Genomic DNA, 26,587 nt, shown 5'->3' with positions numbered 1-26,587 from the left:
AGCTGTTTTTTCCTGGACCTTACAAGCGTTGTGTTCTCCGATATGGCTAAAAGGATATTTGAGTTCTAAAACAGGGATTTCCCTCCCCTGTTCCCCAGGCTAGCTTCCCCTATCACTTATCGCGGCAATAAAACCATAACCAGAGGGGTTTGCAATCCGTCGCCACGGCAACCGCCCTGCGGTCCAAAACAGAGCAGGCCTGAGGGAAGGCCAGAGTGGGCCGCGTTCCTTGCGTCCCACTCGCTCCTGGCTGAGGTTTCTGGTTTCTCGTACACGGGGGGGGGGGGCAGGGAGCAGCGGGAAAGCAGCTGCGTCAACACTTTGTGCCTTCGGTGTGGCGTGCGAATCGCCTTCGGAGCCGAGTTGCACAAGGTTGATCCCCTGCAAACACACCCCGTTCCACCTTCCTCCTCTATTCGGGAGAGGAGGAATCTCAGCAGCTTCAGGGATCCAGCCCACCGACTAACTTCTGCATTTGGTGGTGGGCCTGCCCTTTGCGCCTGTTGGCTTTGCCCACGGAGCTTTTATGGCGCTGGAGGAGACTCTTGAGAGTCCCATGGACTGCAAGAAGATCAAACCGATCCATTCTGAAGGAAATCGGCCCTGAGTGCTCACTGGAAGGACAGATCCTGAAGCTGAGGCTCCAATACTTTGGCCACCTCATGAGAAGAGAAGACTCCCTGGAAAAGACCATGATGCTGGGAAAGAGGGAGGGCACAAGGAGAAGGGGACGACAGAGGACGAGATGGTTGGATAGTGCTACCAGCATGAGTTTGACCAAACTGCGGGAGGCAGTGGAAGACAGGAGTGCCTGGCGTGCTCTGGTCCATGGGGTCACCAAGAGTCGGACATGACTAAAGGAATAAACAACAACTGCCCTGTGTGAACAAGTGGACCCACAGCTGAGAGCCAGCCGCCCGCCAATCATCCCAGTCGTTTAATCACAGAATTGTAGAGTCTGAAGGGACCCATCTGATCCAGCCCTCTGCAATGCAGGAATACGCAGCTGTCCCATACGGGGATCAAACCTGCAACCTTGGCATTATCATAGGAATCTCATGGGTAGCGCACTTCTGCGTATGCCCAGACCCTGAAAATTGCGCCTGTGCAGAAGCATCTGGGAATGCGCAGAAGCAATTTCGGGCACCACGGACATTTCCAGGGTCTGAGCATGCGCAGAAGCAATTTCTGGAACCGCAGAAGAGAGTCCCCACGCCGCGCTGGTTTTGCGCCACGCTACGCTCATTTAGTGCAGTGCGCGGGGACTTGCCAAGTGAGCGGCTCAGTTCAGGGGTGGCTTGTGGGCTAGTTAAACGGGCCACAGGTTGGGGCCACAGGTTGGGGACCCTGTGATATACAGATGAAACTGTATATTCTGATTTAAGTTTATAACCTTGGTTGGAGCAAGCCGTGGGAAATCCGGCTAGATGGTGGGTTTCTTTAAATTTTCTTGTTTGATTAGTTTATTATCTTGAATATGGAAACAAGAGTCTGTTAACCTGGATAACTAGTAGTGATGCTGCTATTTAAAGAGCCATCCATGTAGCGGTCAAAAGTAAACATCAGCATTCTGCTCAAAACATCTGTATGTTATCACTCTGGCATAGCATGCAAAAAAAAAAAAAAAGACTGTGGGAGTAAAATTAATTCAACTTTAATTAACATTTAGGATTTAGGTCTTTGTTGATTTGCTCCTATACATGGTGAACGAATGCCCAGGGTTCCTGCCCCTTTTACTTGTCGGTTACACATAGGAGGAACGCTGACAACTGAGGCTTGCAACGCTGCCTGTGTTCAGCTCCAAAACAACAGCCAGGTGAGAGACAGAAAGGTGAGACAGCCAGGTGAGACATTCAACACAGAAAAGGTGACACCAGTACAGACTCTGAAGGAACTCAGCTAATGTTTGAAACTGATAATGGCTACTTATAATAGCATAATGCTGCTGAGAAGGGTGTTTTTTTAAATGACACAGTATCTAAATCCTGTTAAATAAAATACCAATTCCCTAGTATGAAAGATGGCAAAGTTCACAACTCCACTATAATAATAATAATAATAATAATAATAATAATAATAATAATAATAATAATAATAATAATAATAATTTATTATTTATACCCCGCCCATCTGGCTGGGCTTCCCCAGCCACTCTGGGCGGCTTCCAAATGAATATTAAAATACTATAATACATCAAACATTAAAAGCTTCCCGAAACAGGGCTGCCTTCAGATGTCTTCTAAAAGCCTGGGAGTTGTTGTTCTCTTTGACATCTGATGGGAGGGCGTTCCACAGGGCGGGTGCCACTACCGATAAGGCTCTCTGCCTGGTTCCCTGTAACCTCGCTTCTCGCAGGGAGGGAACCACCAGAAGGCCCTCGGCGCTGGACCTCAGTGTCCGGGCAGAACGATGGGGGTGGAGACGCTCCATCAGGTATACTGGGCCGAGGCCATTTAGGGCTTTAAAGGTCAGCACCAACACTATGAATTGTGCTCGGAAACGTACTGGGAGCCAATGTAGGTCTTTCAAGACCGGTGTTATGTGGTCTCTCCACTACCCACAAACCAGGCAAACCATCAACAGTTCTGTCAGCAGAGCGTGAGCCTCTTAATCTCATGGTCGTGGGTTTGAGCCCTGCACTGGCAAAGGATTCCTGCGTTGCAGGGGGCTGGACTAGATGACCCTTGTGGTCCCTTCTAACTCTACCATTCTATCACTCTGCCAGCACATGCAAATGCACAAAATGGGGAAAAACATGGACAAAAAAAGCAGGTAACATGCCACACGCCCCATGCCAAAAAAAAGCAAGCAACCCCTCAACTAAGAAAGACGGGGTTCTCTGCAGGCCCCAAGGTTGTTGCCTGATGGAACCCACCATCTTTTATTTTTATTTCTATTTTTTTTTTTTTTATAAAATTTTTATTAGTTTTACAAGAGTTTTTATAACAAACAAACATAAAAGAAAGACAGACAAACAAACAAATATAATTTCAAAATGTCCTTTCATAGACTTCTTTCCTCGGACTTCCCCATACCTCCCCTTTCTGCATCCTCATGTCCAAATTTTTATAGCAACTTATAAATGTTTTTTCCCGTCCTAATTCATCATAGTCCTTTCTTAATCTGATCTTATATTACTGCAACCCTTTCTCTCTGTAAAATCTCGACATTCTAAACTTCATCAAGTTTGTAATAGTTCTTAAGATAAATCTTAAATTTCTTCTTTTATTTTTATTTCTAAATAGTTTTTATTGAATGATTTTATGTTACAAAAAGCATTACAACCATACTACCACAAAATATAATTGAGAAATAAAAATTACATACGTCAATATTTTGTTTATTTGTTATTTACCGTCTTATTTCCTCCCAAACAATCCATACAAAACACCCACCCACACAAACACAAAGAATAATGAAAAATAATGAAAATAAATACTTTCCCCCTTTTATCTTACAAAATCTTTTCTTCAATTTTGACTTCCTGTCAAATCCCTTCACATATGTTTTATCTTACAACTGAATGTACACAATACAATAAACCTTTCTATATCAATTTCCCAATACATTCAGAAAACGTAATAAATCCTTAATTGTTGTCCACCATGGAACCCACAATCTTTTAAAGTGTCACAATCTGGGGCTGACATCTATTGTGATTAAAGTCATGGGCATCTAGCGGCAAATGCAAACTCTGCCTTTTGGTTCTCTCGCTTGATTGATGGCCCATGTACCACACAGAAGTGTTGGCAGAACTTAAAATGTCCGCCATTGTGCTCTGCCACCAGCAGGAAACCAAGGTTGGAAAAAATAAAGGAGTCTTACCCATGGTCATATCTTCATCAGGTCTGTATCCCACGAGTCGAGGGCACGTGTGCCGTACAGGCCTTCAGGTCCAAGGGCTGCTCCTGCGACATGAAGAATGAAGATTATTAGATAGTGAACCTTGTAGACAGACATGGCAGAGTCAAACATGGTCACATCGCCTGTACCAAAAAAGCATCTCATCGTGACCTTTATGTGACTGAAAACCACAGCATTTTGCCTCCATCCTCCCCATGTGCTGTGTCTTCCTGTCACCCCTTTGGAGGCAGAACAACATATGTCACTACAGTCTGTTAATTCAGACACAGCACCAAACCATGGTTATTGCAAAGTCACTACAAACCACGGTTTCCCATTCTCAATGGCTGGGCAGGCACAAACCATGGTTTGTCAGGCCAGACGTCACGCCAAACCGTTGTAATACTTCCTTGTCTGAATTGGGCCCACGGTAGTGTGTCCTGCCTTAAATCACTGAAGGAGCAGCTGTTTTCAGCAATCAGTTGAACTATTTCTAGGGTTGCCATATGTCCTCCTTTTCCAGGACATGTCCTCCTTTTCATGGGTATGTAAAATGAGAGTCGCCATAGCGATCCGTAGCTAGAAGCAGAAGTCAGCAAATGTGTCCTCTTTTTGCTCTTCGAAATACAGTGGACGCTCGGGTTGCGAACGTGATCCGTGCGGGAAGCACGTTCGCAACCCACAGCATTCGCAACCCGTAGTCTGCACACTCACGGGTCGCGATTTGGCACTTTTGTGCATGCACACCGCCAAAACCCGGAAGTAACCCGTTCTGCTCCTTCCAGGTTCGGTGCAGTGCGCAACCCAAAATTGTGCAACCCAAAGCGTCTGTAACCCGAGGTATGACTGTACGGCAACCCCAATTTCACTAGTTGCCAGACAAGTGCTGCTTCTGTGTGCCGAGGCCAATGCTACAGCAACAAACACTTTAGCGGCACCTAGTGGCAGAACGCAAACATTGCAACACCAACAAAACACCTGCAAATTTCTACCTAGAAAGGAAGCTCCTTTAACATAAAACCCCCAGGTATCAACTTACAGATAACCAACCACAGTAAGATATGTACACTTGTAAACTCACCCTGAACTCTCTGCATTTTCTTCTTAGACCTCATAATGAAAACTGTAAACTATTCACAAATAGGCATGACAACCACAGTCAACACAGAAATCACTTCAAGGTGCAATCTAAAAAAATAATGTTGTAAACACCCGAGACATCTTCAGACTCTAAAGCAAGTACAAGGATATTTATTCAAACCTATTTTGAGATATTTGGGCAGGAAGAAGAGATAGATGCATCAAGCCAATAATCTGAAATGGACATCTGAAGCTAAACATGTTGTTCCTTTCGCTCGCTGCTACTTCCTATCTGAGAAACCACATGGCTCTGTTTGGGAACCGAAACCCAGCTATGCCGCCACACATTCTGTAACTTTAAGCAAGAGGCAGAATGACGTATACGGCTTTAAAACAAACCCTGACCGAAAGGGTGACAGAATTCATCAAGGCTGGAGACAAAGACTTTTTAAGTTTCAGTCCTGTCCCTGATAACACCACATGAAAAAATCCCCTCAAACACTGACGGAAATGGAATTTGGAAACAATCTACGGGAGATTCAAACTGTGCATCTATGGGAAAGATACAAACGGGGACTGCAACAAAATGTTGCAGGGTGGAGCGCTTCTGTTCAGGGTCCCAAACAACCAGCTTTGTCTTCTTCTAGAACACTCCATTCTGTTCTGCCTCCCTGGGTTTTCCTCAGCATTTGGCGGTCACTGAGCATTTTCTTTTTTCTTTTTCCTCAAAATTTTTATTCATTTTATAACACAAATAAAAAACACAAACAGGAAAGACAAACAATACAAACCAATTCTTGTCATATCCTTATTTTCCTAAACATTGTTAAGTGGGCTTCGCAAAGTCCCCCCTATCTGATTTTCATTTTACTTCACCTTTAGCAGTTTACATATATCATAACTTCTAACCATCTTGGTGTGAATGAGGCACTGCCTGATTCACACCAATATTCCCAAGCATGTGTGCAAACATGCATGTCTTAAGAGAAGTCACTGGCTGTTTATAACTGAAGCTCTTTTGTAAACTGGCACTAAATAAAAATTACAAAAACCGCCCATTTGTTTCAATCTGTCGATCCGTTTTTTAAGCGGCTGCAAATGCAGGTCAGTTCAAGCTGGCAAAGTCATCCGGATTTAATTCAATTTGCTAACAAAACGGGGCTTTGCTTTGCTTCCTAAGTGGTGTTGAAGCAATAGACCAAACCTCGAGAATTTAACAAGCAAAAGAGAGAATCAAACGGAAAAGGAAAAGAAAACTTTTCTTTAAAAAGATTCCACCACACTAACTTTCAGCAAGTTTCCGGGAGGCCTGCCAGCTAATGTGCAGGAGGTTGTGTGTGTGTTGTTGTTTTAAAATGTACTGTGGTACTGTTCAAAAATATTATTGTCAGAGGGTTTTTTTCTAGCGAACTTGGGGCCACCAGAGGGATAGCGCTAGCAAAAGCAATAACCAAATAATGAGAAACGGTTTCAAATGCAAGCTTATGCGCTGAAGAAACAAACTGTGTAGGGTTTGAAAAAGCGAGAAATCATCATCATTACAGTTTATTTGCAGCTGAACAATGAAACTTGCAGCTGGACACCTTAAAACAGCTTAAAATTAAAGACTGAACATTACTTAATGGATGGTGGGCATTTATCCTTCCACTATACATGTCTTTGCTAGCCATAAGTGCTCACAACACCCTCTTTTTGTTGTCTGTTAATCCCCATACTGTAAAAAGATAGTTTAAAAGTACATTAACATCTACAAATACCAAAGTTTTGACCGGTACAAAATTGATACAGACAACTTCACGCAAGAAGAATATATCATTGAGCAAGACTGTATCAGATGACTCAATGAGGCCTTTTCATCATTACGCCTCCAACATCTATCTGAGAAAAGACAACACTTTCTTGTAGAGGTCTTGTGGAGCATATCAGATCTTTGGGGAGGGACTGCTGTTAGGGGTCCCAATAACCCAAAAGCACTTGCGTGTGAAGACCCCCAAACCCCCTCCAAAATAAATCACACAGGACACAGCTTCTGATTGGTGCAGGTACCTCAGAAACAATAGCTGACAGCCGCATTGGATGTTTGGCTTCCGAAAAATGTCTGAAAACCGGAACACTTACTTCTGGGTTTTCGGAGTTTGAGAACCAAAACGTTTGAGAACCAAGGCGTTTGAGAACCAAGGTACCACTGTATTGTGCTCAAATCCTGTTGGCTGGTTTCCCACAGACATCTAGTTGACCACTGTGAGAACAGTGCTCATATGTTCCCAATCTGGAACGTACACTTCAGTCCCTAATAACGCTTTCTGGAGTCTTTGGTCTAGATTAGGGCTTCCCAAACTTGGGTCTCCAGCTGTTTGGGGACTACAGCTCCCACCAACCCTAGCTAGCAGAAAGAGCCAGTGGTCAGGGATGATGGGGACTGTAGTCCAAAAACAGCTGGAGGCCCAAGTTTGGGAGATCCTGGGTTTAGACGCATTTGGGATTATGCGCAATGATTCTACCCTGCAGTAAACTTTCAGAATGCCCTATCACTCAGCACAATCATAATGTGGAAGTAGGCAATTCAACCGCTTTATAATCCTGCAGTTGAGAGGCTTTTCAGCTACACACTTTCAGACCCTTACGGGACTTTTATGCAGAAGTTGCCGACGATCGAATGTGCGTACTTGGCGTATCGACTTCCAGGTCTGACTCATCTCATTAATTTCACTACCATCTATGGAATGAGCATGCCTTGAGTCGCGAGGGGTTTCCAGGATGAAGGCGGCTGGAATTTCAAAAGAATATTTATAAGTCCTTTGCGCGCAACTTCGTATATATTCAGGGCTACTCATCTTCCAAACGCACATGAAGAATCCGAAAGGAAGACTAGCTTTAATTAAAACACTGCATCAGAGAAAGGGAGCCTGTGGTGGACTACAATTCCCATAATCCCTGCCACTGACCATGCTGTCTGTGGCTGATGGGATTTGGAGTCCATCTAAAGAACCACAGATTTCCTCATCTCTGCACTAAAGCAGGCTTCATCAACTTTGGCCCTCCAGATGTTTTAGGCCTACAACTCCCATGATCCCTAGCTAGCAGGACCAGTGGTCAGGGATGATGGGAATTGTAGTCTCAAAGCATCTGGAGGACCGAGGTTGAGGAAGCCTGCACTAAAGGCACATGTTTCTAGCTCTCAAGGTTGGACAAGCCTATCCAGTATGTTGATGTGTATTTTAATCTGCTTTTAGTTTATCACTTTTTATTTTTTAAAAAATGTTTTAAATAGTTGTTTTTAACTGATTTTACCAATAATGTTATTGTTTTATTCATTTTGTAAAGTGTTTTGATGCTTTTTTTAAATAAGAAAAACAAATCAAGCTGTTGAAACATTTTATGAAATAAATAAATACATAACAAATGCAAGCAGGAATAAAAAGGGGCAATATTGCAGGACTGGAATTACTGGGCTCCTCTCTAAAGGGTCAATTTCAGTTTCTCTCTGTTTCTCATCGTTCCAATCATAAGTGTAGTTCTCCCCAGTTCCACATCAGCGTGAGATTATATTTTTTAAAAGTCATCATGCAAATTTAACAGCACGTTAGCCCTAATTTCTCCTGATGCACATCTCTGTAGGCAATTTTCCCTAATATGCGTATGTTGGCAAAGCAATTTTCCTAAACGGAATGTATTTTGTTAAATGTTACATTCACTAATATATATATATATGTATTTTTTACGGGCACTTTATCCCCGTATATGCATTTTTGTACACATTTTGTACCCTGGATATCTGCACTGCAAAATTCAGAAAAGTGTGGATTTTGAAGGACAGCTGTGTTTTGGTTCTCATAGCGTTCTTGAAAGTGAAAGTTAGGTAGGTTCACCTTTTAAATGTGAACTCACTCAAATTTTGTTCCCATCCCCACACCCACCTCTGACGGGGGGTTCGACTAGATGGCCCTTGGGGTCCCTTCCAACTGTATAATTCTATGATGCTACGATTTCCTTTCGCTCGTGTTGACCTGCTGATACAACCACCAACACTTTGATTTATACACACCCTGCCTTCAAATATCCAGTTCACAATAACAGCGTGGGCACACACCACTAAAAACAATTGCTTTTATTTCCTCACATTTGCAAAGTGGGTGTCAGGGAACTGACATCGGAACCTGAGGCGGAGGGAAGGCTCTCAAATGATGCTGGAGAAGGGCCAAGCAGAGAGAGGCAGTTCAGCAGAGGGGGGAGCAAATCAACGTTACACCAGGGATAAAGGGGGGCAGATGGGGGAATCGGCGAGAGGGCTCCATGACTCTTCACCGGACACCAGCGGGGAGAGCACGGGTCCTCCGCTACCCGCGCCCTCCCTGCGCAGAAGACTTCCGCGCAGAGAGAGTAGGAGGAGACTGGGAGTCAAACAACTTTTATGTTGGAAGAGGTTTAAGAAATGCCCACTGACGGATTCTGCTAGCGACTGAAACAGCCACGAAGTGAAGGGCTGTCCAGACAGAAAGGTTTAACAAGGCAACATAGCCAGGAGAGGCGGCAACTTACGCACGAGCAACCCCATACCCATTACAGTGGGTGACATTAATTTTTATTTATATCAAATTTGTATGCCACCCTTCACCCGTAGATCTCAGGGCGATCCACAGTATAAAAATACAATATAAAAACACAAAATACATAATAAAAACAAGAACGAAAAAACTCACAAATCCGTCCGCACAAGACATCTGTCACTCTCTTATACCACAAGAGCTTATCATATTTGTGGTTTCAAAATAGCAGAAGGGGGGGGACTTCTCCTCAACTGAGTGGCTGCTATTACTTTTAGAGTAGAGGTGGTCAGACTTTGAGCTTCTGGGATCCACTTTGATTTTTACTAGGACCCCCAGATCCACATGCAAAATAGTGGCTCAGCTGAGCGGATATGTTCTAAGGATTGATGAACAGGAGACCTCCAGGCACAATGTTCAGCCCAGGAATCTATAATCAGTTTGAGAACAAAGCTTAGATTTTGTTTTCCCCTCCACACAAAACCCCGCTCTCATTCCCACCACAAGAATTCTGTTTCACCGGCCTAATTTCAGAAAGCTTCCTAGTTATTTCTGTTGGAAGCTGCAGTTGGAAACTGCTGCCACAGACCCTTCAGAGATCTCTAAAAGACGTTCCTGGTTTACATTCTGTTTCAGAGCACTCAGAGCAGGCGCTCCTGCACTTATGAACTCTCCATGTTGGTGGGACTTATTTACACGTCAACCACCATTTGGCTCCTTCGTGGTTGAAAGGACTTAAGGCTCAGATACGTCCCCCCCCCGATCAGAAACTGAGAAAGCAAACACCCACTTTGCTTTTCCAGGAAACAGGCACATTCAACAGAATTAATCCAAGCTCTCCAAAGCTCCTAGGATGTGAAAGAGGAAATGGGAATTTCAAATTCCGCCTTTCGTTCTGCGTGCGTTTTCAAGGGAGAAAATCATACTCCCCACCTCGTGGGCAAATGGGCAGTGGGGCTCAGAGGGTTTGTCGGCTACAGGAAACAAACTCAAGGGTGCGATTGCACCAGTGTTAAGTTGTGGGCGAACATAGCAGACGACACAGCGATTTCTCCAGAGCAGCTCTTTATTTGTAAGCTGGACAGAACTGAACAGCAAACAGCTCAGCCGGCCTGCTTTTATAGGCAGTCAACTAGTTGATGTAAAGGTAAAGGGACCCCTGACCATTAGGTCCAGTCGTGACCAACTCTGGGGTTGCGGCACTCATCTCGCTTTATTGGTACAGCTTCCAGGTCATGTGGCCAGCATGCTCTGGCAAACCAGAGCAGCACACAGAAACGCCGTTTACCTCCCCGCTGGAGTGGTACCTATTTATCTACTTGCACTTTGACATGCTTTCAAACTGTTAGCTTGGCAGGAGCAGGGACCGAGCAACGGGAGCTCACCCCGCCGCGGGGATTCAAACCGCCAACCTTCTGGTTGGCAAGTCCCAGGCTCTGTGGTTTAACCCACAGTGCCACAACTGGAAATTTTATCTGCAATGAGTTTTATAAGCTGTGTGTTTATACCTCCGACAACCACCTGCCCCACAGTGGGACCCTGGGGTGGGGAACCTCGGACCCGGGGCTTGAATGTAGCCCTTGACTTCTCACTCCCTGGCCCTCAGGACCATAGCTGTCAAGTGTCCCTTATTTGAAGGGACAGTCCCTTATTCCAGCACCATGTCCCACTGCTGTCCCTTATTGATGGATGTCCCTTAAATGTCCCTTAAATGATGTCCCTTAAATTTCAAAGGAAGCAACTCCTCTCCCGCCCTCCCTGCCAGCCAGGGAGGAGGGAGGCTCCAACTGTGTTGCTTGGCTGTGTTGCTCACCCAATAAGAAGTCTAAGAACAACTGGGGGGTGGAGCTTGCATGCCTTGTGTGTGGCTAGTTAATGCAAGCTGAGGGGTTTTTTGAATGCTGGAGGCCATTTTGTTGCACGTGCTGCTGCAAACTTTGCAGTGCAAAGCCAGGCCGGGGAGCCATCTTAAGCTGAGGCTGCATAGGCCTTGTGGTGCAAGTGATTCAGATTCTATTCAGTTGAACCTCTGGTTACAAAGTTGGTTGGACAGTGTTCTCAAAGCTACCAGCATGAGTTTGACCAGACTGCAGGAGGACAGGAAGACTGGAGTGCCTGGAACAGGTGAGGCTGCAGGTCCCTTATTTTCAAGGCTGCTGGTCCCTTATTTTCAAATCTGTAAGTTGACAGCTATGCTCAGGACTCTCCTTGGGCTACAGCTCTTCCCCCCACACTCTTTCCCCAGACTACCACCAGAGGTCTGAAAAGGCACCACTCACATGTGTTTTCTTCTTATATACGATAAGTTACTCCCAAATAACATTTTTTCTTCAGTTAGCACCCCCATACCCCCCTACACGTTAGACCAGCCCTATTTAAATGTATGGAGCAAATGAAGCCTAATAAATGTGCATTTTTGTGTGTCTTTGTGCTTTGAGTCTTTCTACAATCAGGCAGCATATGAATGAAATGAAATGAACGGCGGCAAGAACTTTATTAGCCCAAAGGTGGAAATTGCAGGAATTACCAGTCACGTGTTCAGACCCAGAAACCTCCCCCCTAAATAAATTCACACTTGACTCAAATTTTTGGTTTTGGTTTTTGGCAGAATTTAGGCCACAACTTTATTGATTACAGAAAAGTGACTGGTTGCATAGGCTCTGGTTCGACTAGCTCCCTGCCAGGCAGGTAGCGCTGACCCAGGGCACCAGCATAGGTCAGACAAGGGTGAACACCTGGATAAGCGGAAATCTGGGAACGGGCTAACTCTGCCACCCAAATGTCTCCCTAGACTCAGGCACGGGCACAACCCCCTCTCAGGGGTTGACCAAACCATCGAGTCCCTGGATTTCTTTCGGAATACCCTACACATAGTGATGGCGAGAGCGTTCTCCCATCCCCATCACCTGAACCAGAGCCTATCCGCAACCTTACAAGTTGTGACGATTTGCTACGCAGCAGGCGAAACCCAAATGGCAGCAGCCAATCAGCCAAGTGGAGAAAATTCCCACCGTGCCCCTGTCCCAACGACAGACGACACATGACGGCATGGCAAGGTCAAGCGCAAAATTCCCTAAAATTAGGGAGAGGTGGGCGGGTGTTCCAAATGCACGCACCAAAAGAGAAAGCTCTGGGTCACATGCATGGGTTTACACAGGTCCCTCTAACCGTTTGAACTGCGTCCCATTGGCCAGATTGTACCCAGCTTCGAGGGACTTACCAATCGGGTGTTGTGGCTGACCAATTGAACCCACACACAACACAGGGTGTCAGTTGTCCAGGTCTCACTGTAATACATGCCCTCTTTAAGGGAGGACATGATAGATCGAGGAGTGGCAGATGAAGATGATGGACTTTGCAAAATTCGCCAAGCTGACCGGTAGAATCCGGAACCAAGACGACCAAAAATTTCAAAGAGACTGGAGTAAATTTATTTGGTATATGAGCAATTACTGTAAAAATGTGAAGGCACTAGCAGGATTGAAATAAATCTTGCAACTTTTCTGACTAAAGAGAAAGAGTTGACTACAAGAGTAGAAAGGTCAGAAATGGATGGTCTAAAGTGTGAATATAAAGACTTGAAAATTAAAAAAACCAGTTGAAGGGATGGAAGGTGTCAGGGAACTGACATTGGAGCTAGAGGCGGAGGGAAGGCTCTCAAATGATGCTGGAGAAGGGCCCAGCAGGGAGAGAGGCAGCTCAACAGATGGGGAAGCAAATCAGCGCAACACCAGGGATAAAGGGGGGCAGATGGGGGAATCGGCTAGAGGGCTCCAGGACTCTTCACCAGACACCAGCGGGGAGAGCACAGGTCCTCCGCTACCCACGCCCTCCCTGCGCAGAAGACTTCTGCGCAGGGAGAGTAGGAGGAGACTTGGCGTCAAACAACTTTTATGTTGGAAAAGGTTTAAGAAATGCCCACTGACGGATTCTGCTAGCGACTGAGGCAGCCACGAAGTGAAGGGCTGTCCAGACAGAAAGGTTTAACCAGGCAACATAGCCAGGAGAGGCGGCAACTTACACACGAGCAACCCATACTCATTACAGAAGGAAGTCATGAGCTCGGCAGGGCAAAGAGTGTGTTTCTCTGTCAACGTAATGTTTGAAATATTGTGTTAAAAAAGGAATCAATAAAAATTATATTAGAAAAGAAAAGAAGGCACAAGAAACAGCCACGAGCACAAACAGGGCAAGAGGGATGCGTTCCACATGTATCGGCTCAGCCAAACGCAAACACTTTTTCAAACTCACTGCCCACACAGCACACACATTCCCGTTCCATGTGACACTCCTGCAAGTGTTAACTACACATAAAACACACACACAGGCAGCGGAAATATTTCAAAAGCTACGGCTACAGTGACTCAGGCCTAGCAACCCTGATGTGGAAACCACAAAAGACAGTATAGTGTGGGATGATAAGTGAAAGCTGCAAGAAACTGGGTTTTCTTCTTAAAGCTTTGGGGTACAAAACCTGGACCGTAGACCAAAATATTTCAAGGGGCAGAGGGGAGAGAGATGGAGACCCTCCAATTGCCCCTATATTCCAGGGACAGTCCTGGATTTACAGAAGCCGTCCCGGTTTCTGAGTTGATCCTGGAATGTCCCTCTTTTCCTTAGGACGTCCCTATTTTCACTGGAGAAATGTTGGCGGGACTGGAGTTATGTGACACACACACACACTCACCGAGCCAAGGAGATAAGGAACTAGACAACCTTTAGAAGACTTCTGAAGGAAGCCCTGTATAGCAAATGTTTAATATTTTATTATGTTTTTATATATGTCGGAAGCCGCTCAGAGTGGCTGGGGCAACCCAATCAGATGGACAGAGCATAAATATTACTATTTATTATTATTATTATTAAATAGGACATCCCTATTTTCTTTGGGCCCCTATAGTTAAAGCTATGGTTATAGCTTTAGCTATGGTTAAAGCTACGGTTTTCCCAGTAATGATGTATGGAAGTGAGAGCTGGACCATCAAGAAGGCTGATCGCCGAAGAATGGATGCTTTTGAATTATGGTGCTGGAGGAGACTCTTGAGAGTCCCATGGACTGCAAGAAGATCAAACCTCTCCATGCTGAAGGAAATCAGCCCTGAATGCTCACTGGAAGGACAGATCGTGAAGCTGAGGCTCCAATACTTTGGCCACCTCATGAGAAGAGAAGACTCCCTGGAAAAGACCCTGATTTTGGGAAAGATGGAGGGCACAAGGAGAAGGGGATGACGGAGGACGAGATGGTTGGACAGTGTTCTCGAAGCTACCAGCATGAGTTTGGCCAAACTGCGGGAGACAGTGGAAGACAGGAGTGCCAGGAGTGCTCTGGTCCATGGGGTCACGAAGAGTCGGACACGACTAAACGACTAAACAACAACAATTTTCTTTGGAGAAATGTGTTGCATCAGAAACCAAAGCAAAACAGATCTGCTTTTATAGCTAAGATTTTGCTAACAATCCTGGCCTCACCTACTCAGAAGTAAGTCCTATTGAATTGAGTGGGGCTCACTCCCAGGAAAAGGGGAGGGTGAAAATAGCAACCCAAATGGATGGCCTGGAATAGCTCAGCTGGTAGAGCATGAGACTCTTAATCCTAGGGTCGTGGGTTTGAGCCCACATTGGGCAAAATATTCCTGCACTGCAGGGGGTTGGACTAGATTATCCTCGCGGTCCCTTCCAACTCTACATTTCTATGATTGGCTGCAAATCCTCTGCACAATGGCCCGGGAGTGAAAGTTCCAATGAACTCAATGGGGCTTTACTCAAAAGTAAACTCAGCTGAATTCAGTGGGACTTCTAATCCCAGGTAATTGAGCGGAGGATCGTGGCCACATATAAAGTTGCACTATGAGTCTGTAATCCTATGCACAGAAACTCTAGAATGAGCCCCACTAAACTCACTGTAATTTACTTCCAAGCAAACCTGATTTTATTTTTTTTTAAAAAAAACTCCCTCCCTTTAATTTAACCATAATATATAATTTTAAGAACACCGTTTAAATTTTAATAAGAGTGTTTTAAAATCTAAGTGCTGAAGAGCCGTCAGTCATCCCAGTGCCATTGCATTTATTAGCTAGAAGCACCATAATCAGGTTTTCACTTTCCTGACCAAATGGACTGAATACAATAAAAGGTCATCAGGGCTAACAAAGAGATGGCGAATCTGCGTCTCTAAAAATGGAGTTGAACTCCAGTTCCCATCATCCCCAGCCAGCATGCCCAGTGGTCAGGGATGATGGGAGCTGTTGTTGGCATGCATCTGTCTCAAGAGACAATGGAGTGTGCTTCCGGGGGTCAAAGTCCAACAGCTGCACTAGCAGCACCCAAGTGACCTCCCCGGGGTGCAAGCCTGGGCAGTGGGTCTGGAGCATAACTGTCAACTTACAGATTTGAAAATAAGGGACCAGCAGCCTTGAAAATAAGGGACCAGCAGCCAAAATAAGGGACCTGCAGCCTCACCTGTTCCAGGCACTCGTCTTCCTGTCCCCCTGCAGTCTGGTCAAACTCATGCTGGTAGCTTCGAGAACACTGTCCAACCAACTTTGTAACCAGAGGATCAACTGAATAGAATCTGAATCACATGCACCACAAGGCCTATGCAGCCTCAACTTAAGATGGCTCCCCGGCCTGGCTTTGCACTGGAAAGTTTGCAGCAGCACGTGCAACAAAATGGCATCCAGCCTTCAAAAACCCCCTCAGCTTGCATTAACTAGCCACACACAAGGCATGCAAGCTCCACCCCCCAGTCGTTCTTAGACTTCTTATTGGGTGAGCAACACAGCCAAGCAACACAGTTGGAGCCTCCCTCCTCCCTGGCCGGCAGGGAGGGAGGGAGAGGAGCTGCTTCCTTTGAAATTTAAGGGACATCATTTAAGGGACATTTAAGGGACATCCATCAATAAGGGACAGCAGCGGGGCATGGCGCTGGAATAAGGGACTGTCCCTTCAAATAAGGGACACTTGACAGCTATGGTCTGGAGGTCCTGGGCTGCCCAGATGACAAGGCCCCCCTCTCGGCTTCACTTATGTGGCCTAAAAGGAAAGCAGAGCAAGACGTTTGGCATCAGCTTAGCTGCAGGAGTTGCCAGAAGGAGGCATGAGCCCTCCGATCGCCTTAGGGCTTTGTGTGGGGTTTCCTCCTTGTGGAAATCTTCAGGGTGGCAGGAGAAGATATATTGTTTATTAGTATCCTTCCTAACTTGCTCCCTCAGCCAATAAAGCGAGATGAGTGCCGCAACCCCAGAGTCGGTCAAGGCTGGACCTAATGGTCAGGGGTCCCTTTACCTTTACCTTTGCTCTAGCAAGTTCCTTTACTTAGCAGAGTTGTGCACCGGAAGCATGCTGGGCCCATAACCCTTTGTGGGAATGTTGAGGGTGGCAGGAGAGGATATATTGTTTATTAATATCTTTCCTAACTTGCGCTAGCAAGTTCCTTTACTTAGCAGAGTTTACATTCCCTTTTACACAGCAAAAAACTAGTTGCAAACTCGTGTGAGCTTCTTAAGACAATACGCAATTCAATCTGGCTTGTCCGGATTGAAATGTGTTCTAGTATTTTCCTGGTGGGACCCCTTGAATCCCTCCTAAAAGAATAAAGACACCACAGTCTTATTCATAAGCAATAAAAAGAAAGTTTACTCGTGATCAGGCAGAGCACAGTGTGATCCCTGAAGGCAGGCTTAAGGCTTGAAGCAGGCATGGCCAAACTTGGCCCTCCAGCTGTTTGGGAACGACAATTCCCATTATCCCTGACCACTGGTCCTGTTAGCTAGGGATGGTGGGAGTTGTAGTCCCAAAACATCTGGAGGGCCAAATTTGGCCATGCCTGGCTTAAAGTTACAAACGTATACCAACAGGTTTACCCCATAAGGGAGATGACCTGGGGGTACTGTTTGGCTGGCAGCCAGCATTTCAGTCCAGGAAGTTTGCAGGATGAAAAGAAGAAGGAAAAGGGAGAGAGTGACAGCATGCCTTGTCCTTTGACCAGGTCTGGGAAGGTCACGCCCTCCCACTAGTCACATGCAAGGAAGGATGCTCCAGGCCAGGAGGAACAGGAAGTTTTGACTGGCTGGATCAAACATTCCCTTGCATGTCCACTCTAGGAAAACAAGGAATGTTGTACTTGACTGCTCCCACTGGCTTACATCCCACACTCCTGAGCCTTTTCTTCTCCCAAAGATACCTTGCAAGGCAGCAGAGGTTTAGGATCAGAGACTTCCTTCTCCTAGATGGGCTTCCTTCCCAGGTGGAAAAGCTCCCATCTGCCCCTCACTTCCCTCTACGGCATGTGCAGAAACCACCTTCTTGACCACTGACCCTTTATTGGTCTCGTCCATTCAACCTGCTGGACCCTGTCTTTGCAGGCATTGTAAACCTAGCACACTGGCTACCCTCACCTGCTTTAGCCGGCCAGTCTAAGCCGTTTCCCAGGGTATGGCCGTTGTCTCACGCTGACAGCATCTAGGAGCCACGACGTGCCCCCCACCAGAGGTAATCCTCCTCGCCTAATACCCCCAATAGTCCCTGCCCAAGCTTAACAGCATTTTCAGAATTAATGGTGTTTCAACCTCTTTGCATTGCCTATGTCTAAAGGTGGAATGTAAAATCTACTGTCTCACTAGAATACAAGCTCATTTAAAACAACGATAAACTGATTATTCTTCTTTCTGCCCTATGTGGACAGTATTTCTGCTTTCCTAAATATACAGGCCTCACACTTACCTGGGAGTAAGCCCCCGCAAAGCATAGTGGGGCAATTTTTAGTAAACGTGTTTAGGTTTTGCAAAGTAATGACCAGCTACTACAACATGGAATTGACATGCTAGTGACTTATGACAGGACAAGATTATTATACTCTTGTTGCTAGGACGTTAACCACTGGCGTATGAGACATTTTCATTTAGTTCGTATAATTTATATACCACTTGTCTGTAAAAAAACAAAACCTCAGTTATTTCCAAAAAAGAAACCCAATAACATTATCAACAATAATTTAAAACTTTTTGAAAGGCTGGTATAGGAGAACCGACATTCAGGACGGCCTAAGAAGAATTACAAGCTCTATAAATCCAACCAGTGACCTGGGTGACATGTGATAAACACAAAATGTGCTTCTGAAAATGTGTCTTGCCTCTGTACTTCTTGTGTTGTCTTAGTTCTTTTTTTATAAAGGGGGGGGAGGAATATGAAACACCTTCCTTCCACTCCTCGATCGATACCCATTTTTGAAGTCAAATTCTAATTTGGGCGACAGAGCGCAGTCCTTCGTAATGAGCTCTGAGCGGCTCAGTGTCATATCGGGTTGGTTGAAACGGCAACTCCTAATTGGCCGCCCATCTCAAACGTGCCAGACGCCTATTGACTGGGCCGGATTCTGCATGGCTTCAAGGAACTTCTAATCCTTGCAGAGTTCCTGAAAGCGTGAGCTTTGTTTAAACTTCTTTTTTTTCTTTCTTGGACCCTGAAGAAAATAACCCGGGTGTGAACAAGGAGACAGTTGTTACATAAAGAAGAAGAAACTGCTGTTGCTCTATAATAATCAATGTGCAATAACTGCAGCTCTCTAAGGTGGCCTCTGATGTAGGGGCAAAGGTGTTGAACTGCTTTTCAAAAAAATTGAAGTTTTTAAGCTCTGTTCCTGGATTGGACCTTCCTTTCGTCCAGCTCTACCATCGCTGGCCACTGAGAGCTTTCCTGATCCCTAAGGGGAGCTCTACCTGTGCTTTATTTTATGCATTACATTTATATACCACTTTTATCTTCCAAGTGGGATGCGGGTGGCGCTGTGGGTTAAACCACAGAGCCTAGGACTTGCCGATCAGAAGGTCGGTGGTTCGAATCCCCGCGACGGGGTGAGCTCCCGTTGCTTTGTCCCTGCTCCTGCCAACCTAGCAGTTCGAAAGCACATCAAGTGCAAGTAGATAAATAGGTACCACTCTGGCGGGAAGGTAAACGGCGTTTCCGTGCGCTGCTCTGGTTCGCCAGAAGCGGCTTAGTCATGCTGGCCACATGATCAGGAAGCTGTACGCCGGCTCCTTCGGCCAATAAAGCGAGATGAGCGCCGCAACCCCAGAGTCGGCCGCCACTGGACCTAATGGACAGGGATCCCTTTACCCTTTATCTTCCAAGGATCTCTAGCCTGTGTACATGGTTCTCCTCCTCCCCAGTTCATTCTCACCATAACCCTGTGAGGCAGGTCAGGCTAAGAGGCAGTGACTGGCCCAAGGTCACCCCATGATGGTCAAAGGCCTGGAAACGATGCCTTATGAGGAACGGCTAAGGGAGCTGGGCATGTTTAGCCTGGAGAAGAGGAGGTTAAGGGGTGAGATGATAGCCATGTTCAAATATATAAAAGGATGTCACATAGAGGAGGGAGAAAGGTTGTTTTCTGCTGCTCCAGAGAAGCGGACACGGAGCAATGGATCCAAACTACAAGAAAGAAGATTCCACCTAAACATTAGGAAGAACTTCCTGACAGTAAGAGCTGTTCGACAGTGGAATTTGCTGCCAAGGAGTGTGGTGGAGTCTCCAACTTTGGAGGTCTTTAAGCAGAGGCTTGACAACCATATGTCAGGAGTGCTCTGATGGTGTTTCCTGCTTGGCAGGGGGTTGGACTCGATGGCGCTTGTGGTCCCTTCCAACTCTATGATTCTATGAGTTTCATGGATGAGTGGGGATTCAAACCCTTGCCTCCTAGGCCTGAAACTGTCTCCCAGAAGACCACACAAGGCCACTAGTCTTGCCTCCTTCAAAGGTAAAGGTAAAGGTACCCATGACCGTTAGGTCTAGTCGCGGATGACCCTGGGGTTGCAGTGCTCATCTCGCTCTATAGGCCGAGGGAGCCGGAGTTTGTCTGCAAGCAGCTTCCGGGTCATGTGGCCAGCATGACTAAGCCGCTTCTGGCGAACCTGAGCAGCGCACAGAAACGCCGTTTACCTTCCCGCCAGAGCAGTACCGATTTATCTACTTGCACTTTGACGGGCTTTTGAACTGCTAGGTGGGCAGGAGCTGGGACCAAACAACAGGAGCTCACCCCATCACAGGGATTCGAACCGCCAACCTTCTGATCGGCAAGCCTCCTTCAAAGCCCTCCTCAAAAGCCACCCTTTCCATGAAGCCTATAGGAAACCTGCCTTGCTCGCAAGAAGGTCGCAAGTTCAGTCCCTGGCATCTTCAGGTAGAGTCAGGGGAGATCCCTGCCTGTAGCCTCAGGCATCCTGGGCCAGTCAGTGTAAACGATACTGAGCTCCATGGATCAATGTTCTGACTCTGTAGAAGGCAATTTCCTATATTCCTAACCCACTCACTCCCATGTAACTAATGTAACTGAAACAATTGCTTGTTCTTTTCCAAACCATCTTTACCTCCACTTCCTCCTGCTTCCTCCGTTGTCATCCTCCCCTCCCCAGGCTTATAGTAATCTCCCGCTTGGACTACTGCAATGTGCTCTACGTGGGGCTGCCTTTGAAGGTGACTCGGAAACTACAACTAATCCAGAATGCGGCAGCTAGACTGGTGACTAGGAGTGGCTGCCAGGGCCTTAAAACACCATTCCTAAAGGATTTTCATTGGCTCCCAGTACGTTTCTAAGCACAATTCAAAGTGTGACATTTAACTATAGCGAATATGGGGTTGTGGCACTCATCTCACTTTCTGCCCAAGGGAGCCGGCGTTTGTCCACAGACAGCTTTCTGGGTCGCATGGCCAGCATGACTAAACTGCTTCTGGCGCAATGGAACACCGTGATAGAAACCAGAGTGCACGAAACACAATTTCCCTTCCCGCCGTAGCGATACCTATTTATCTACTTGCTCTGGTGTGCTTTCGGACTGCTAGGTTGGCAGGAGCTGGGACAGAGCAATGGGAGCTCACCCCGTCATGGGGATTTGAACTGCAGACCTTCTGATCGGCAAACCCAAGAGGGCTCAGTGGTTTAGACCACAGCTCCACCTGCGTCCCATATTGACCTTCAAAGCCCTAAATGGCATCAGCCCTGTATACCTGAAGGAACGTCTCCATCCCCATCATTTAGTCAGGACACCAAGGTCCACCTCCGAGGACCTTCTGGTGGTTCCCTCAGGCTGGTATCAGGGAACCTTGTGATGCTATAAAGCTCCAGCCTGTGGGACAGATCCTGCTACAATTGCCTTTTGCCTGCAGTTTGTAGCACATATAGTTTGTGGGAAAGAAATATGAAGTCAGGTGCTCAGGCTCAGGGGTTGCCAAGCCCCTGACGGGCAGCCGACAAACAACCTAGTAGTCCTCCTTAGTAATAAATGGTATGGGGTGATCTGGGCCATTTGTAGGAGCCATGTCATGAAGTCACCCGATTCCCAGGCCCAAGAGGAATTCTGAGGTTCTGGTGAGAGCGCCCTGGATTCGGCTGCCATTCCTTCCTCAGGCTAGCAGTGAAGGGAACCAGCGCCTGACCCACAAGGCTCCCAGCCCATTTTGAGCACATCTTGGGATGCATCTACGCCGAACAATTTCAGGGCGGTTGCTTCACAACTAGAAATCTCACTCTGCACCAATCTCATCCCGAAATTAAAATGACGAGAGCAAGCCTGGGACGACAGGATGACAAACGAGGCTACTGACCGGGTACTCACATGACCACAAAAAGGAAATCACGATGCTCCGTTGTTGGCAAGAGTGAGAGGTTGCCTCTGTGTGTGTGTGTGTGTGTGTGTGTGTGTGTGTGCTGAATTAGCTCATCTTCAGGATTATGAGGAAACCCGAGCACACCTGCTCAGTATTATTGTTGAGAACTGCTGATAAACTTTTTTTGGCTGCTGTCTTTCCTGCTGCCCTTTGCATGCAGGACGGAGGCGGAGGGAATGTTGGACAGGACTGCACATTAATAGAGAAGCTCCACAAATCCTCTTGCTGGGTGGCCGGTGATATGCGCACACTCGTTTAACGTTCTTCCGTCTGCTTTGCAAACTTTGAAATTCACACTTATCCAAATTTTGCAATGCAGCTCCCAAAAATGTATACATTGAGAATACTGCAAATAAATGCAGATATGAGCAAAACATTCAAAAATGCATTATAGTAGAGAAATCTGTCTTGCAAAAATGTGTACATTGCATATAAAAACGTGTGTAGCAGGAGAAAATTGCGCAAAATGCTGAAGAATTTTCATGAGAACTTTAAAAAATAATAATCGCAAACCGATATAATGATGTGGATAATTAAATCAAGATTGGGGGGAAATAAGAATCTGAGAGCAACAGAAACTGACCTACTCACCTATCCCTAGCCACAGGTCAGTCACAGCTACTTTGCATCCTTTTCCCCACAAAATGAATCATTGCACTCTCTTCTGCCGTTCTTGGCGTCAGCACTGCTCCTATCCTGGGTTGCTTTCAAATAAAGTCCCATTTTACTATTAAGGAGAGGAGGGGAAATGTGAGGAAGCCAAGAATTAAGACCCTTAGAAAAGAGAATGGGAGTTGACTACAGTTGAACAGGGACAGTTCAGCATCAATCCCCCAGACACAATGAACAGATACAATAAAAGGTGCAGAAGCTGCCAACAGGAAACTTTTAACTAAAAGGCACTGCAGCATCTAAAAACCTAAACAGTGCTTTGTGTGTCCATACTAGGCAGGCAGGCACTGCAACTGCATTTAATGTATTCCTTCCTTCACAAAATCAACACAAATACAGTATGGAAATGGGAGGAAAATAAACACTGGAATGTCTTCTTCTTATTTGGCGATCACTCATAGCCGAATAGGATTGTCTTCCATGAACATGGTCTTAACAATGCGTCCATAGGTGACTGTGGAGGCCAATTCTGCAACCACATGTCTTTCCACAGTGGGGACATTGGTTCCCGGGTGGGAGTTGATCACGGTGTGGATTTGCTAAGCGTGCCTTCCTCTTAGCACGTTTCTCCCTTTCGTCCTGAGTTTGAGTGTCTTCAAAGCCCATGACACATTTGGTAAAGGCTGTTCTCCAACTGGAGCCTCGCAGACCAGTGTTTCCCAGTTGTCAATGTTTACACTAATTTTTTTTAGATTTGAGATAGTCTTTAAACCTCTTTTGTTGACCACCAGCATTACGCTTTCCATTTTTAAGTTAGGAATAGAGTAGTTGCTTTGGAAGACGGTAATCAGGCATCAAACAAAATGACCAGTCCAACAAAGTTGATGCTGAAGAATCATTGCTTCGACACTGTTGAAGAATTTTTGCTTCTTCCAGTACATTGACATTAGTTCGCCTTTCTTCCCTAGTGCATAAAGCTTGGCCTATCACTCAACATCCAAAAAAATGCTGGAATGTAGTTAGATGACCACAATGCTATCTAGATTCCCCACTAAGAAGTGAGTGAACAGATGGCAATTCCAGAGAAAAGGGCTGATATGGAAGACAACCATGGCTGCAAGTTTCCATATGATACCACAAATATGCATGTGTGTACAGTGTGAAGAAAATTACTCTCCAAGTGAATACACCTGAGAATAGGCAGTACATACTGCCCACTAACCAGGACAGGAGCCATGACAGTTAATGTGGTTTGAAGCTAATTTTAAATGCTGTTGTGTAAAGTTAAGACAAGTGATCTTTCGGATAGGTTACAGGTTGCTTTCTCTATTCCCCCAGGTAGCTATAGCCAGCCCACACCCTTCTGGGATTTTAGGTCAGAGGGAGTGGCTCCTAAGCAGCATCTCCTAAGAGATCGGCGGCTCCTGATGGACAAAAGCAATGGAGCATCCTGGAGAAAATGGACAGAGCTTATTCAAAGCCATTTGGGGGCATGTAGGTCAGGATAGGAAAGTGGGTGGCACTGTGGTCTAAACCACAGAGCCTAGGGCTTGCCGATCAGAAGGCCGGCGGTTCGAATCCCCACGAGGTGAGCTCCCGTTGCTCGGTCCCTGCTCCTGCCAACCTAGCAGTTCGAAAGCACATCAAGTGCAAGTAGATAAATAGGTACCACTCCAGCGGGAGGTAAATGGCGTTTCTGTGTGCTGCTCTGGTTTCGCCAGAAGTGGCTTAATCATGTTGGCTACATGACCCGGAAGCTGTCTGCAGACAAACGCCGGCTCCCTCGGCCAGTAAAGCGAGATGAGCGCTGCAACCCCAGAGTCGTCCACAACTGGACTTAATGGTCAGCGGTCCCTTTACCTTTTTAGGTCAGGCTATGAGATTGAACAAGGAAAAATGAGGAAGAGAAGGTCAGTTGGGTATGGAAGATGCACACTCCTGTATTTATTTACCAGAGCAATTCATTTTGTGAGCACTTTAGGGGTTATGGCAATACTTGTCATACTCAAGAGTAAAGGGTAAAGGACTCCTGACGGTTAAGTCCAGTAGCAAACGACTCTGGGGTTGCGGCGCTCATCTCACTTCACAGGCCGAGGGAGCCAACGTTTGTCCGCAGACAGTTTTTCCGGATCATGTGGCCAGCATGACTAAGCCACTTCTGGCGAACCAGAGCAGCGCACAGAAATGGTGTTTACCTTCCCACCAGAGTGGTACCTATTTATCTACAGTACTTGCACTGGCGTGCTTTAGAACTGCTAGGTTGGCAGGAGCTGGGACCGAGCAACGGGAGCTCACCCCATCGCGGGGATTCGAACCGCCGACCTTCCGATCGGCAAGCCCTAGGCTCAGTGGTTTAGACCACAGCGCCACCCACATCCCTAACTCAAGAGTAGACCCGCTGAAATTAGCAGACATGACTGACTTAGCTTTATTAATTTCAGTGGGTCTGCTCTGATAAGAACTGAGTTAGCTACAATCCTTAGATGTCTGTTTCCATCGACACACCTACAGCTGTGCAGATTTGGTGTTTCTGTGGTCCAAAAAAAAAGGAGGATCTGAAAAGCTGCTCATTTCTAAAATGCAAAGAGATGTGGCTCGCCGTTGTCATTCCGATCCTCGAAGGCTTCCTGTATCCTGTTCACGTAGTACAGAGCTGTGCAGTGCAACAAGCGTCTTAAAATAAACCCCCACAAAAGTAAGTAAAGGGCCTGGAAATCCCCCGTTGCCCTTCCACGCAGCCTCCTCTCCAACCATTCACGAAAGAAACCAGATGCTCCCGATCAGCCCAAATAATGAGCTCATCCAATCTTAGCCGTTTCTGCCTGGCATTTCGTGAGTCATGGAAAACACGAGTCTGGTTGCTCGGGTAACTGCAAAGCAAGCCTGTTGCCTGTGGGTTGCACAAGACGGCGTCCAGCCTTCATCCGAAACAAATAGCCCCATTCGTCTATGGGAGCTCCATGGGGTGCGGGACTAAGAGACCTTGAACTGAGCCCCTTCCTCCTCGTGAGGATACAGTGGCTGGCTGCACCTGGGCAGCGGCCATGAATATGGGCAAGAAATATATGCAGTGGCGTAGCGTGGGTTGTCAGCACCCGGGGCAAGGCAAGTAATTTGCGCCCCCTAACCTGTGGATTTGCGCCCCCTAACCCTAACCCCCAGATGTTGCGCCCGGTGCAGCCGGCCCCCCCTGCACCCCCCACGCTACGCCACTGGGTTACTGGCATTTCAGGCTTAGCCACCTATGGTAAGAATCAGCTCCAGGCCTGGAATTGGCACAAAGCTTTTTTGCTTTAAGTCAGGGGTAGCTGATCCACGTCCCTCCAGATGTGGCTGGACTACAACTCCCATCATCCCTGACTCTAGACATTGGCCATACTGATGGGAAATGCTGCCCAGAGGTCTCACACTAAGAGATAGGTATGCGCAAGTGATTTCAGTGGGCATGGCAAGGCAGGCATCTATCCTGCCCCAACTCTGTGACTTGTGCTTAGCTAGCCAAATGCCACGGAGGGAAGGAAATCTTGTCCACTTAATAAGGCTGGCGTGGCTAACCCATAGCCGTCAACATTTCCTTTTTTTTAAAGTGAAATTCCCATATTCCGAATAGGATTCCTCGCAAGAAAAGGGAAAAATTGACAGCTATGGGCCAACCTGTGACCCCCCCCCCCGATGTAGCTGAACTACAACTCCCATCATGCAACTGACTACCAGCCATGCTGGCTGGGGCTGATGGGAGTTGTATTCCAAAACACCAGGAGGGCACTACGTTGGTGAAGGCTGCTGTAGACCAATTGCTTTGGATACTGAGTTGCTCAGGTTGAAGGGCAGCCAAACCTGTATTACAC

At 46.5% G+C, this 26,587-nt stretch overlaps 1 protein-coding gene across 2 annotated transcripts in view; it reads right to left on the bottom strand.

Moving 5' to 3' along the window:
• LOC309514909 (mitogen-activated protein kinase kinase kinase 3-like) overlaps positions 1-26,587 on the bottom strand; it is a 107,070-nt gene that overhangs the window by 62,113 nt on the left and 18,370 nt on the right. The window contains exon 2 of one of the 2 annotated variants that reach the window (XM_082192384.1): positions 3,826-3,902. In XM_082192384.1, the coding sequence (XP_082048510.1) occupies positions 3,826-3,835 (10 nt within the window). In that variant the 5' untranslated portion in view covers positions 3,836-3,902. Of the gene's footprint in view, positions 1-3,825; positions 3,909-26,587 lie in introns of both variants that reach the window. The other variant, XM_082192385.1, reaches the window with a different exon arrangement.

Source organism: Podarcis vaucheri (assembly GCF_965113315.1).
Source record: "Podarcis vaucheri genome assembly, chromosome: 12".
NCBI lineage: Eukaryota > Metazoa > Chordata > Lepidosauria > Squamata > Lacertidae > Podarcis > Podarcis vaucheri.
This window is presented reverse-complemented; position numbering and strand designations above follow the sequence as displayed.